Raw genomic sequence first — 15311 nt, 5'->3', positions numbered from 1 at the left:
TCTAAAATGTTGAAAGAAACCATGCAAACAGGATGAAAACAAGACAATAAACACCAAATCAATGTTTATATATTGATTTCAGCTGCCTATTACAACAATTTTTGCAGCATCCCTATGCTACTGCTAAGATCTAACCTATTCTAACTTCTAAAATCTAACTCTCTCACCAGAGTCTAACTATCTAACCCTTTACAAAAGAAAGGCTTCTGCCTTTTATAGATTTTACAATATTGAATCAGAGGCTAGGATTGACTGCATCCAAGGGCTGCAACCTGCCATCCAGAAGCTGGCAACTTTAACCCATGCTCATTAAACTCTCAGTCATCCATTCAACCACAATCCCAACTACCTACCACTATTTGGCTTTAGTTTGGTCAATCTAGCAATTGGACATAACTGTCCACAAAAATATCTTGCGCGGGACCCATAGGCAATTTTAAAACAGTTTCAGTTTTTAAAACTAAATTCTTGGAATTAAATCCAGCTTGTGCACTTTTCTTGAGAACGCATGATTGTTGTACTCGGAGTGTTCTTTGGTCTTTGGTCCCGGTGGTGGACTTCATCTTTGTTCAGCGGCACGGTTCCCAATGCCCGGTTCAGATCTCGCGCCCTTGCAGTGCGTTCATGCATCTTCTTCTTCAACTTTCAGCGCCTGACTTTGTCGTTTCAGGCTTCCTCCTGGCTTTTCGATGACGTCCTGCGACCTGGAAACAACCAATTGATTTCACTTTAATAGATCAATTTGAAAAATTAAATAATTTAATTTAACAAATATTAAATTTTTTAAATGTCTGGCACAGTCTCGGTGAAGCTCTTTGTAAGATGTATCTTTTAAATGTTTTCGCTTTTCCTTTGCGAATTCAAGACTTTAGGCAAGACTCGACTCTTTAGCCAAATTGCGAACACTTTTGAAATACCCTTTCCTTTTACCTGGCAAAGTTTAGATTTAATAGGTGAAATTTAAGTTCATTCAAAATCACGATGCTTGCCCACTCAATTTTCGGGCCATAGGGGCCTTTTGCAAGATTTTATATTTCGCTATTTTCCTCTGAATTTCGGCGATTTAGGGTCTTTTTCAAACTTTAAATTGCAATGGTTTGAAACTTTTTTTAAAACTTTAACACTTACGCCCTCTACGGCGAACTTCGAGATTTTCACCAGTTTCGCAAACTTTAACTTTTAGCACTTTACGCCTAAGTTGAAACTTCGGCGATTTTCAGTAGTTTGCAAACTCTAAAGCTTTTGCAATTTACCCAATACTGGCGAATTGCCTCGTGGACATTGCCTCGTTGCCAGTCAAGCGTCCAAAGCTCCAACGAGGTTGTCTCTGAAATTCCACGAATATTGCTCCATTGCTAGCTAGGAATCCATAGCCCTGGTGGAGTTATCCTCATATTCCTGAAGCCAATAATTTGATATTTCTTTTCATTTTTTCTTCTTTTCCCTTTCCTTTTGGTATTGCATTCTTGTTTCCGTCAATTCCTTTGGCTAGCAAGCAGTGAAGCCTACTATGGGTTTAGAAATTTCAGTGGCGCTAAGACAAGATGTAAGGTTTTCATCAGCCACAACTTCTCACAAGAAATCTAAATGACTCAGAGCAATTGATTAGGCGTGTAAAGCATGACAATCTCAAGATTCCTGTGTCAAGATATAGTAGTAGTGGAATACAACCAGGCTCATGCAAAGGAAGACATCATCACCCTACTCGCAAACGGAGGCTCCAAACATTTTAGGCCACTCCAAAACCCACAAAAGGGAAACCTAGTCTATCAAGAACAAAAAATTCCCGAACAAACAATACTCACAAGACCTAAAAATATACAACTCCTAACATGATTTCTCAAGATGTACAAGAGCAACATGGCATTAGTCATGGTTCGAAGCCTTGCAAATTCATCTTTAAACTCAGAAAAGTAATCTTTCAGAATACAAATCTCAAACTCAAGTAAAACTTCAGGAAAGATTAGCAATTGTGGCAACTCATCAAGACCATGATTAGTCCATAAACAAGTTGTTCTACCTAAATTTCAGTAATCAAATTCATAGCTTTCAAACTCTAGAGCAAGGAAAGAGACAACCCTGTGGTTTTCATGCGTGGGCGTGAACTCTTGTGTGTCACCCACTGCTTTGTCAGGAGGTCGGAGCTAGTGATGTATCATCCCAGTTGCATCTGAAACATGCAGATCGGGATCACATTCAATGGCAAGAAAACTGTGGTGTGAGATGGATTTGAACTGGGACTTGGAAATATAGGACATTTCTCCAGCTAACTTCTTTTGAATGTTTAGTTACGGGTCTAGCCCCCACCAAAATTGCTCATTATATTCTTCTTCCATCTTGGTTACCGATTGATCATCAAATATTCCTTCTTGTCTTAGGTTGCTTATCATTTCTTCCATCTTGAACATGCATGAATGAACTTCTTCATCAAGGACTATTCCTTCTTGAAGTGCACTGGAACCACTTCCCTCTTCATGTTTTCCTCCTTGGATGAATGAACTTTGGAAATCCCTCACATCATCTCCACTTTGATCTAAGGCGTCCATTTTTGGTTCTTGATGATCTTCAATAACTTGCAATTCTATATATTCAGCCGCATCCATATGCTGACAATCCCCTTGGGTGGTTCTCCTTGCTTGGATGTATTCCATTCCTTCCTTGATCTTCACTCCAATGGCTCTTTCCTCCGGTGTGACGTAGGAAACGTTGTCCCCCACTTGAATGCTTGGATCGTTGGGTTCAGTTGCACTATCTACCTGTAATTCATGTCCATTACCACCAAATGGTGTTGCAATTTTGTTCTTTTGATGCAGAACTGAGATGCTCATTCCAGGTGTGTTTCCTTTGTAACTTTGAATATTCCAGCTGCCATCTAGCTTGGTTGATGGTCTCTTCACATATTGAACAATTGAATTCTGAGTGAGGTGCATTGTGAATCCAACACTAACAAGGAAGCGACCCGCTTTCAAGTCGTTCATTACCCAACTCTATTTGATTTTGAATTCTCAACTTGAATCTTGAGAAAGGATCATTTCCATTGACCTCATCATCAGTCTTTATGCACAATTCTGGTTTTGGAACATCCCAAAAGAAAATTTTCCCTTGTAGAACCAGTTCTATCCTCGACAAGAATTTCAAGCAATTCATCTCATCATGCTTGGTGGTTTCATGAATCCGACACCTCCTTGGTAAGGCAAATTGAGACAAATTCCTGGGGTGCGGTTGTGCATTCAAATCTTCCTGAATCTGAGTGATGTCCACAAGGAGACTATCGTGACAGCAAGAAATATGAAACGGCCGCCCATCCATTGAGAAATCTTTTTTGATTTTCTATTTTTTGATTTTTTGGAATTTTTGAATTTTTCATTTTTGGGGATTTTCTAACATACAAGAGATCTAACGTATCTCTAATTTGGCACTTGAAAGCTCATAGTGGTTCCAAACAGCTTGAATTTCACCACTTGCGAAAATGAATAAGTTGAACAACATTCACCAAATGATCGAAGTTAAGTTAACACGTATAAAAGACTCAAACTAACCTTGCAAAGTTAGCAACAATCAACTACAAACAAAAGGTATGAGCACGGATTTCACAACAAGCAATCTCATCAAATCCCGTTTATTTAACAACTTGAAAGCAAATCTAATCTAAGTGAAGAGAGTGACACCATGCAAGTCATAAAACAACACAAGAATACACTGACAAATCGAACAATGTATTACATAAACTGCTTCAAAACTTATAGCAACAATCTCAAAAGCAATCTCTCCTTCCTTACAAATGAGGGGGGTCACCCCTTTATATAGGCTTCATGCCAAGTCTACATGGAAACCCTAATTAGGGTTTTCCCCAAAAAGATTCCCCACACATGATGCAACAAGGTGGGAATCTACAATAAATGCCCATGAAACCCATATACAATTAATTTTTAAATGCCCAAAATGGCATCCATTTGTGCATTAAATGCATCACTTTCATCAAAGTCGTCCATATCCAATGAATATCCCCCACGCAAAAATCGCCTATGATGCTTTAAATGCGCCACCATCTTTACCCGCGACGGCTACATGCAAAGGAATCTGCCATAAATGTCATAAATGTGGCGGCTACATGCAAAAGATGCTCCATTAATTCTGCATGCGTTGACCCGGCTGCAACTTGGTCAAAATATTCCAGCAATAAATACGCCACTATGTCATTCAGTCAAAAGATCCTCGTCTAAAAGTTGACGACCACTATCTCGCTCATTTATGGCGTACACAATGAATTTGGCGATGACGTCGTCTAATTCTCCTATGGAGACACTTGGCACACTTTCTATCCGGAACTCCAGCAAAGTAATTTCTTCTTCGCTCTTGGATAGAAAATTTTCCCATTCTGCTATCATTTCCTGTGTCTTCCGCATAGTGCTGGAAAAGGAAGAAAGATTTTCAAAGTGGACCTTTGAAAACGATCCCACAAAGAAGAACTCTTGCAATTGAGTCCTTAGGAAATTCATAGTTACTTCGTCCTCATCCAACCCTTTTGTAAACAAGGCCTCAACTGCGTTGATGATTTCCTCTTGCATCCTCCTGATTGAGTCTTTTAAAGCTAAAAACTCCATGTTGAATATCTCAAAGGCCTCCCTTGCAATGCAAACCGCACAAAACCATCGCGGGAAGTCGTAAATTTCATTTTCCTGAATCACCTTCCCATCAATCAGCGTCTACTTTGGAACTTTCATTAGGGCTTTGAGTCGCGGAATGGTCAAATCTTGATAAATGTGAACATCCTCCCATAGACCATCCGCCACTTCTATCATGTTCAAAAGGGCAACAAGTCTTGAATGAAAACAAGCTAAGTCTTAAATAAATTTCCCAACTATAGCAAAGACATTGTCCACCCATTCCTTGGCATCCTAGGCCACTTTCCTAATTGTTTCAACATCATCAATGACCTCTTTAGGGAGAGGAGGAACTAATTATGGATCTGCTTCCCTGAGCGGATGTTTGAAGCTTTTGACATATTCGCACAAGGCCCTGTTTTCACTTTTCAGCCTTCTACATTTTTCCTTCATTTTCTGCATCTTCTCTCTCATGTCCAAGGAAGATCCTTTGAAATCTTCCACAACCTGCATCATGGAAGCGCGCCCCAAATCAATTTCTTGAATCACATAATCACTTGGCGCAATTTCATTCCTATCTTTGTCTGCCATGGGCTCAGCTAAATGTAGAAACCTGGATCTGGACTCCTCTCTCGTGATTCTGGAAAACTTCCGAGAAGCTTTCTTCTCTGCTGGTTGATCCATTCTTTTCAGAAGTTCTTCCAATTTCTATGCTAGATCAATTTCCTTTTCTGGTTCCTTCCTCAACCTATCCTTCAGCCAATCAGGAGTGGTAATTGATTGATCCTGAATTTCCATCTGTGCATGCTCCTGTGAGACTTCCTCCATCTCCTCAAGATTGTTTCTACGAAACAATTGTGGCATGGCTCTTCTAGATGAGAGGAAAGTTCTTGCCTTTGCACCCTTGGCTGATTGGGCCTATGTGAAGCGCTGGTACTAAGAACATCTCGTGCTAGAGCGCTGTCAGGAAGATTGAATCCCACACACTAGAACAACTAGCTGGCGATTGAATCACTTCCACTCTTGCCCTTTTCTGCGATGGTTCTTCTTGTTGGACTTCCTGCTGAATTTCCCGATGGGTTTCTTTTTTCCTTATTGTTCTTGGCCTTTTCGAAGCACTCTTTCCTTTACTAAGCTCAGCTTCTTTTTGTTGAACTTCCCCTTCCTTAGCCTGGGCTTGTGAAGATCCCCTTGTGGCCTCACTATGAGAATCCAGATTTCCCATTAATTGGTAGCTCAAGCGGACATTTTTCTCCTTCAATGCCTTCATATGTCGATCGATCCACTGCCTGGTGAACTTAAGAACCGACTTGGCTAAAATGTCTAAGTCATCTACCTCAAGTTCTGACCAATCTGGCAACTGGATGGGTTGATCCTTAACCTTTCCAAACTCTAGTTGCACTATGTTTGTATCCTCTTTCACCTGATCCGGGACTTATATTATTTCACCAATTCTAATCATGTCAAGGGGCAATCTGGAAAACATTTGCTTTCTGATCTCAAGATCATCTTTAGCACCTGCCCAATAATCTTCCAGGTGAAACCTGTGGACAAATTTTAATCTAGCAACCTTCCTGATTTTATGATATGGATCATAGTGAGATTTGGAGGTGTAGTATGCCAAGCGGTAGAATGCCAATTCCTCTAGTTCTCTTTTAGTTGTTGCCAGGTTCGGGCACACTTACACATAATCAATGAGGACAACAAGAAATTCAATAGACAACTTTCTTTTCTTCTTCTGAATTTGGTTGTAGGCCGTCAATTGCCTCATAAGCTCTAGCAGCACTAGTTTATCGGATGGATACATCAGTAATTTATATGGCTGGTATGAGAATCCTTGCATCCCTATATAAGTGAATTTTGGAAACCGTAGGAACATGGCTCCAAATCTCTATACCAAAGCCCTAAGCTCATTCTGCATAAATCAGGTCAGGTACATAGTGAAAGTGTTATTTACCAGGTTGAAAGAACTGGTGTTGCATAAACTTTCAACTGCGTTGGCCCACATCCCATGGGCCCTTTTCTTGGCAATCCATCAAAGCCACCCATTCTTGCAAGTGAATAAATCACGGAAGAACTCATATAGAAGGATTGGGTCTTCTTCTCCTACAAGTCTTTCAACTGCTCATGCACATAATGGCTGATTAATCTAACCCAGTCCACAATTCCATTGGCATCATGACTTCGCCAATGTAGAAAAATATCCCATAAAGTGAACTTAACCTTTAATGTCAAGGTTAATGTTGACCTAGCCACTAAGTTTGACTTTTCTAGGTGTGGGTTAGGTAAACCCTACAATCTAACAACCCCCCTTAAGTTATACTTAGGTGTATAAGTGCTAAAACGAGATTGATAGGTTCCAAGAACAAACTGTGATAAGGTGCCAATGTACAATGCAAGTCTCTATAAAGTGGAGTAAAATAGAAAACCTACTGGGAGAAAAACTCTTCTCCAAGAGAGAGGGAAAGAAATATAAAGATGTATAGAAAGCGAGGAGATGCCAAAGGTTTAGTGAAGATGTTTGCAACCTAGTCCTATGTAGTGCAATACTTCAAAGAAAAAAGAACATCATGGATGAGCTGTCGAATGTGATGCACGTGAATTTCAATGTGCTTCCTCTGCTGATGCTCAACTTGGTTGCATGAAATATGAATGGCACTTTGGTTATCACACCAAAAAATAGTGGGATGAATTGGTGGAAGACCAAACTCAGTCATAATCTGCCAAAGCCACTAAACCTCTTGACTAGCAAGAACTGTGCCTTTGTACTCTGCCTCAGTAGAATTGTTGCCTGCTTCTTACAAGATCAAGTGATAGGGCCTAATCCAAGACAAAAGATAAATCCTGCAGTGGACTTGCGTGAATCAATGTCACCAGACTAATCTGAATTTGTAAAACCCACTATCTCTATAGATCCTGGTGTATATTGAATGCCAAATTGTGTAGTGCCCTGAACATATCACAAAATCCGATTGGTTGCCTACCAAGGACTGTCATGTGGATCATGTGAGAAACGTGAAGCTGATGCCATGATGTGTATGTGTGAAGTACAAAAGGCTTCCTACCAACATCTGATACAAAGTACCATCAACACTAGGGGATGTGAACGTAGAAGTCAATGTGACACCTAACTGAAAAGGTGTGGAACATGGCTTACAATCAGCTATCCTAAATTGATGAATCATGTCAATGGCATACTTCTGCTGGTATATGAACATCCCCTTAGGAGACTAATGAATCTGAAGACCAAGAAAATAGTGTAGAAGACCCAAATCTGTCATGTCAAACTGCTCCATCAAAGCTCTCTGTAGAGATTGAAGCATGGATAATGAACTGCCTGTGAGTAGAAGATCGTCAACATACAAGACAAGTATCACAAGATCATCTCCATGATGTTGAATGTAAACTGTATGGTCTGAGTGACAACGTGTGCAACCAGATAAAAGCCTGAAATAGTTTATTTTTTTACATTAGCTGTTTCTCTCCCATGCTAATATGTGCTTACCAGTGTTGAGAATAATGTTAATTGTTGTTCATCTTGTACCGCTCTCATTTAATCCGATTGTAATAATGAATTAGTGATTGGGATTATTTCCATTGGTTGTGAATATAACACATTTTTATTCTGTCTAAAAAGCGGACTCAACTATTTCACTTTTTTTGTTCGGTGGGACTTAGTTTCACAGTTGTGGATTGGATTGTTTTGATTTGTTTGTTTATAGTTCAAGGCAGTGAGGTATTTATCATGCGAATTCCATGGAAAAATTTGTTTGAATCTATATAACAAATTTGATGATTTCTGATTGATCTAATTGTGAAGCAGGTAAAAATAACATTTAAAAGTTTTTATTTTTAATTCAACATCGTGAGTTTTTCCCTCGTTGATTGCTTTATTAATTAATATATTTTGGGGGTATGGATGTGAAGATATGTTTGTTGCATTGGATAAGGACGCAAATGGGACATTGAGCAAACAAGAACTTTGGGATTATGCTGATGGGTCCCTCACTGATATTTTTATTGAACGAGGTAACCTTTCTGATTTCTTTACACAAGATTTTTTCCTCTCTTCAAATTATATCATCACAAAATTGAAGCATTTTGTTGGCCCAAAAACTCAGGATGAACACAATAAACTTGATGCTATTGCTAGTCTCATGAATTTTCTGTATTCATTTCTGTTGTACAGTCTATTAAAGACTAGGTAAGAGGTTGCTTGTAAAAGATAGCTGATAATCGCATCCACTCATCTTTCTAATTTATTTTCTAGATAGTTCAGAAAAATCACTACTATGTATTGAGTTAGTTAGGTCCTGCTTGCATTCCTCATTGTGATAATGGTTATAGTTTTTAGTCACCAAATATGCAAGCCACCTTGGCTATTATGCCTGAATGCAATAACTTGGAAATTCTATTTTGACTACTTGATAGAGTCCTTGTTAGAATGTTAGTCATATGACTATGAGCTTCAATCTCACTATTTGCTAGAATAGACACAACTTGTTTATATGTAATAATCAGTTAGAAAGTCAGGATTATGAAGAACTCATTAGTGTTAGGACTCTAATTTCTTAAAAGCCAAAGTCCATCTCGATACTAATCTGACCTGACTTGTTTGAAGAGGGATTGTATGATCCTGTATACAATGTTTGATTCTGAGGCAAGACACCAACTTTTTAAAAATTGACTAGGAAGACAATATTCAATGCATATCTTCACCTTTTACCTTTTATAAATTGAATAGAAAGACAATATTCAATGCATCTTGTTATTAGATGATTTTCCATAGTATTTGCTCTAAATATAAACTGACCAGTTAACAAAAGAAACGAAGATGTACTTTATGAAAGGTAAGTCACTTTTTTCATATGTATTCAGATGAGAGCTCATTTAAAACATGATTGATTATTCATTTAAAATATATCTTCTTCTGTTTTATCTTTTAGTTCTGCTTTAAATTTGCTCACTTTTTTTTTTGAAGTCACATGGAACGGTTTAAAACAACAACATGCACTTCTATGGGATATATTCAACGAAAGAACTGATGCTTGTACAACTGTATGTATGCAGTATTTGATGAGCACATCCGTTGTGGTAAAAGAGGTGGAAGAAATGGTCGTGAAATGGATTTTGAGAGCTTTCTTGACTTTGTTTTGGCTTTGGAAAATAAAGATACACCCGAGGGTTTGACATATCTCTTTCATTGCCTTGATCTCAATGGAAGAGGATTCCTCACAGCGGCAGATATTCATACCCTTTTCAGGTAAATTAGTCAATGATTTCAGCTTTTTATTTCTTTGCACTCTTGTTCTTTCCTCTGGTTCTTTGATGTATGTATTGAATTTTAAGGATGGGGGAATGAGAATTTTAGGAACAACAGGAGGGTAACTTCTGAATCCTTGAGGATGGCACAACCTTAGAAAAACGTCAAAAGAGTTTCGTAAACAATTTCTTCTAATGACAAGCACTATAATGAACTAGCAAATATGTATAGCAGGTTACATTGCTTTTTGGAACATATACCAAAAATAAACATATGAAGATAGCATAAACAAAAAAGTTCAAACCTCATTTTAATGTTATCAACTGGAGAAGCCTAAAACATTAAAAAAACAAAGAAATGGCATATGTCATATCGGTTTAATTTGAAGAGGATTCCTCACAGCAGCAGATATTCATACCCTTTTCAGGTAAATTAGTCAATGATTTCAGCTTTTTATTTCTTTGCACTCTTGTTCTTTCCTCTGGTTCTTTGATGTATGCATTGAATTTTAAGGATGGGGGAATGAGAGTTTTAGGAAAAACAGGAGGGTAACTTCTGAATCCTTGAGGATGGCACAACCTTAGAAAAACGCCAAAAAAGTTTCGTAAACAATTTCTTCTAATGACAAGCACTATAATCAAAGGGCCCTAGCCTCTCGAAGATGCTCAAATTACTTTTAATTTTCTTTTAAACCGATATGACATATGCCATTTCTTTGTTTTTTTAATGTTTTAGGCTTCTCCAGTTGATAACATTAAAATGAGATTTGAACTTTTTTGTTTATGCTATCTTCGTATGTTTATTTTTGGTATATGTTCCAAAAAGCAATGTAACCTGCTATACATATTTGCTAGTTCATTGTAATATTTATGGTACTTTTGCTATCATAGTTTTTAGCTTGCACATTTGATTTCCATATTATACTCTCCTCTCTCATTTGGTTATTTTTATTCCAGGGATGTGCATCAGAAATGGATTGAACTTGGACAGGATGACCTTCATATAGAAGATGTTAGGAATGAGATCTGGGATATGGTCAAGCCATGCGATCCGCTGAAGATCACTCTTACAGATTTACTTTCATGCAAACAAGGGGGCACTGTAGCTACCATGCTGATAGATGTCTATGGTTTCTTGGCTCACGAGGAGCGTGAAAATCTCTTACAGGAGGAAGAGGAAGTAGAGGAAGAATAAAATTTTCGTTTATTCTCTCGATGGGTTGTGTCTTTGGTATCACCATGCTTTTTGTTATTAAATTATAATGCGGAAACCTCACTGCCACTAGATGTGGCTACTAACTGTGCGTTGCTGGAATTTGTTGTGCATACAAATGAATGTGCACGAGGACAAATGCCTCCTTTCAATGTTATGAACCTTGCCCTTCTGGCATTTCTTGTTTGGAATCAAGTCATACTCACCCATTCCTTCCTAATTTGGAACAGATTATATCCATGAAACAAACATTTTGTGTTCTTACAAGATGAATATCGTTTGCAATTAGTAATATTTCTGGGCTTCTCGGGACAAGTTATTCAGATATACTAATCAGATGTCACGAACCTTGCACTTCTCATTTCTTGTTTGGAATCATGTCATTGTCACCCATTCCTTCCTAATATTGAACAGATTAAATCCAAGAATAGAATATCCGTGAAACAAACATTTGATGTTCTAAAAAGATGAATATTGTTTGCAATTAGTATTATTTATGGGTTCTCGGGGCATGGTATTCAGACCTCCTAATCAGATTTTATGAATCTTGCACTTATGTCATTTCTTATTTGGAATAATGTCATGGCACCCATTCCTTCCTAATATTGAACAGATTATATTTAAGAATTGAATATCCGTGAAACAAGCATTTTGCGTTCTTACAAGATGAATATCGTTTGCAAATAGTATTATTTCTGGGCTTCCATGTTATTCAGACATATCAATCAGATGATATGTAACTTAAAGCACAAAAGCACAAAAGCTAACAGGATTATTGCAATTCCAGAAGCAAGTGGTTCTTTTATAGTTTGTATGGTAAAATATTTAATTATATTTTTCTTTAGGTGTTTTTAATGAAAATATTCAAAGTAAAACAACTTAATTCTCTAATTATACAATTGTGAACATTTTAATATAATGATGTAACATAGATGGAACTTTTTGATGCTTTTCTACCCATGGATGTCCAAATGAAATAAAAAATCTATTAGAAGAGGGAAAATATGACATAAAACAAATATTTTCATTAGAAAGGCAAAGTAATGCATCCCATAGTTTCAATCAATATACCAATAATCATTTTCAATGAAACCCCTGAAATATTCATATACTTGTCACTAAAAATGACCATTAAATAGGAAATCCTATGGGTAGGGAAAGGCATAAAAGTACCAATGTGGGGAATGAGAGGTGGTATAAAGGGTTTTTGGCATAATGGAGGAGAGTGGCTTGACAACAATATGCAAAGTAGGCATAACATAGTAGGGTGAGAGGTAGATGCAATATTAGTGGGATAAACATCAAAAGTAGGAACAGGGGACGTGGTGTGCACATGGTCAATAGATATAAAGGAAGTGAGTGAACATAAGGAGTAGGCATAATGTGAAAGGTAAGGACATGGAGTGGTATACATACCAAAAATATGGGACAAAGAATTTTGTAAGGGAGGGGAGGAAACCATTCAAAAATGTGTCCTTTCACCTATACCTTTAAGAATCTCTAATTTACATGACTAATTAATCAACACATTATGGATTAGCATCAACTATAGTAGTAGAATTATAATTAGTAGACAACTTTACAAGATCTGAGAAAAAAATTATGATTAAAGCAATATTTTTGGTATCCATTATCTCAATATGGGCTTCATAATCACATACTTCTTCCTTGTTAGAGTATTTTGTAGTATTCAAATCCTCAATGTAATTTACAACCATGGCAACATTCAATCCAAACCTTTTCATTTTTGGGAAATAAAGGATGGGACCTTGCATACATGTAGAAGTCAAGGCAATAAGGATCAAACAAGTTCTAGAAAAATATAGGACACTTAGATGTGGAAGCAAAATTTTTTAAAAAAATAGCAAGGGTTAAACGATAGAAGGTGTAAGATTGAATGAGTTTACCAAATGAAAAGAAATGAAACAATTTATTTAATTGGATATAGGGTAAGTAGATATAAACAAGCACTAGCACACTTCAAATTGATCAACTGATTCAAGAAACATTTCACTAGCACACTTCTAAAAATTGACAAAGAAAGTACAAATAATTAGCTTTTGATGTGACACTGGAATATTAAGATATAAATTGCTCACTATGATCTTATAAGGATTGCAACAAACTCTAAGACGCTAATACTCTAACTTGGAATATGACCTAGTTTATCTAGACTTGTTTGATACCTATATACTGTTAAAAAAAATTGTAAGGTGTTTATGCGAATGTAATGTTCTCTATGTGATATTACAAGATAGAAGAAGACACAATGTATAATGAACGGATATAAACTGATTAAAAAAAAAATCCTTTTATAAAACATCCTAACATGTAATGTTCCATTTTGTATCAAAATAAAAAAATAAAAACAAAAACAAATTATTATGTAGTCTAAAGTTATTTTATGAAAACTAATATTTTATTAATTATTATTTAAAATAAAGTGATTTTTGAATAAAAATATATAAATAAATCACTTTATTTCTAAAATATTAAATGATTTAAAAGGTTGATGAAGCAAATTCTAGAAGAATTATTAAATTATTATAAAAGGTGGTGAAATAAAATTATGATCATCTTTTTGGAAATATTTTTTGGGAGAATTTGGAGAGCTTGTTTTATAGGTTAGATTTCTTCGTGGATTGGATGAAAACCCAACATCATGTGTGGATCCATGTTATAATTCACATGGAGTTTCATTTGATTTGTTGGGAAGATTCATCTGAAATTTATGAAGTCTTTTATTAAAAATAAATTTCAAGGTTATTTCAGAGAAAAAGTTTTCTTTCAAAGATATTCAAAATAAAGAAATTTCAAAGATATTATTTAAATTTCAGAATAAAAAGATATATATTATTCAAATAATGAGTCTTTGATATATAAGGACAATAAAACTATGAAGAATCTTGATGACATAAACTAATAATTGGCTTGACACCTTTATGATATTTCACGGTGTCTTGGGAGAACTAGATATGGAGTCACATATTTAACGAGATATATAAGACACTTCTCTTATTTTTCATTTATATAACTTGCTAAATATATGACTAAATAGGGGTTTGATATTATTGAAAAGATCGAAAAAGAGCTATATTACGAGAATATTAGCCTGTAAACATTTGGGAATGAAGAATCGGTCCTTCACATTTGATAAAATTATTAACCTTGGTGTGAAGCTTCCCGTGGATAGATTAATTCAAATTCATAGTGTTGACTGAAGGATGAGGCCATAATTATATGTTTCTGATGAGGTGTCCCTTTAATTGGCGGGAGCAATTTTAAGGTGCCAAGTGTAAGAGTATAGGAGTTTAAAACCCTCATTTGGGTTGAGATACCCTGATTATGGTTATAGTGACAAGGATTACCCAATTGTAGCTTCTTTGAGTCACCACAGTAAAAGTTCCTTGCTAATTCTGAGGAGATTGAAAAATCAAATGATCTCATGCATGTAGATGCTGGTCTAGGGCTTCTTTTTACACAAAAAACCAAGTCAAGCAAGATGAGCTACTAACTCCTCATTCTACTTATCTTGCCATAAATATATTATGGATGCATGATGGCATGATGCCAACACCAACTCTTCATGTAAACCAAGTTGTAATACCTAGAAAAATGTTTATAAACTTAAAAACCTTGCTTCATATTCAAATTTTGATCTAAAAAGAAGTTAAAGGTGCAAATTTTCCACTTTCAAATAAGGAAATGTCTTGACCATATTAGAAAGTAAATATCTATTTGTGGTGTGTTTTGTTGTGGAAAACACTTTCGAGAGATTTCTAATGATCTAGAGTAATAAGTGCATGTGTTAAAAAGGGTAAAAAATAATTAAATCCAGTGTAAAAATAAAATTGATTATACAATTACAAGGAAATAAATTGTAATGGAGGAAATTTTCTACCTCAAGGATGATGGATCCTTGAGAACAAACTATCCCTCTGATACCTCCTCGTACTGGTGCTAAGATGAGCCAGGGGATAACAGAGTTATGTTAGGATGTCAGACACTTGAGAGGCGTCTTTGGACGACTCTACAAAGACTTTGTCCTCGGGATGAGTGCGCGGAGCTAGGATACCAGTGTGGCGCGTTGTCGTCCTGTATGGACGGAGCACAAAGTTAGAGTAGAAAGCTCTAAACACACTAGCAAAACTTGCAAAACAACTAAATAATATCGAAATGAATAAAAAGTGCGGATTATGAAATAGAATAAGGAAAATAAGAAGAAAGTAGGG

The 15311-nt window shown here is 36.4% G+C and overlaps 1 protein-coding gene across 1 annotated transcript in view; it reads left to right on the top strand.

The window, feature by feature from the left end:
• Nucleotides 1-11440, top strand: part of LOC131078084 (probable serine/threonine-protein phosphatase 2A regulatory subunit B'' subunit TON2) — a 109367-nt gene extending 97927 nt beyond the window's left edge. The window contains exons 11-13 of the mRNA XM_058015727.2: nucleotides 8532-8633; nucleotides 9675-9867; nucleotides 10824-11440. Coding sequence (XP_057871710.2) covers nucleotides 8532-8633; nucleotides 9675-9867; nucleotides 10824-11061 — 533 coding nt within the window. The 3' untranslated portion in view covers nucleotides 11062-11440. The remainder of the gene's footprint in view (nucleotides 1-8531; nucleotides 8634-9674; nucleotides 9868-10823) is intronic.
• The last annotated feature ends 3871 nt before the right edge of the window (nucleotides 11441-15311 follow it).

Source organism: Cryptomeria japonica, chromosome 9 (genome assembly GCF_030272615.1).
Source record: "Cryptomeria japonica chromosome 9, Sugi_1.0, whole genome shotgun sequence".
Taxonomy (NCBI): domain Eukaryota; kingdom Viridiplantae; phylum Streptophyta; class Pinopsida; order Cupressales; family Cupressaceae; genus Cryptomeria; species Cryptomeria japonica.
The sequence above is the reverse complement of the archived record's forward strand: the minus strand, read 5'-3'. Positions and strand labels throughout refer to the sequence as shown.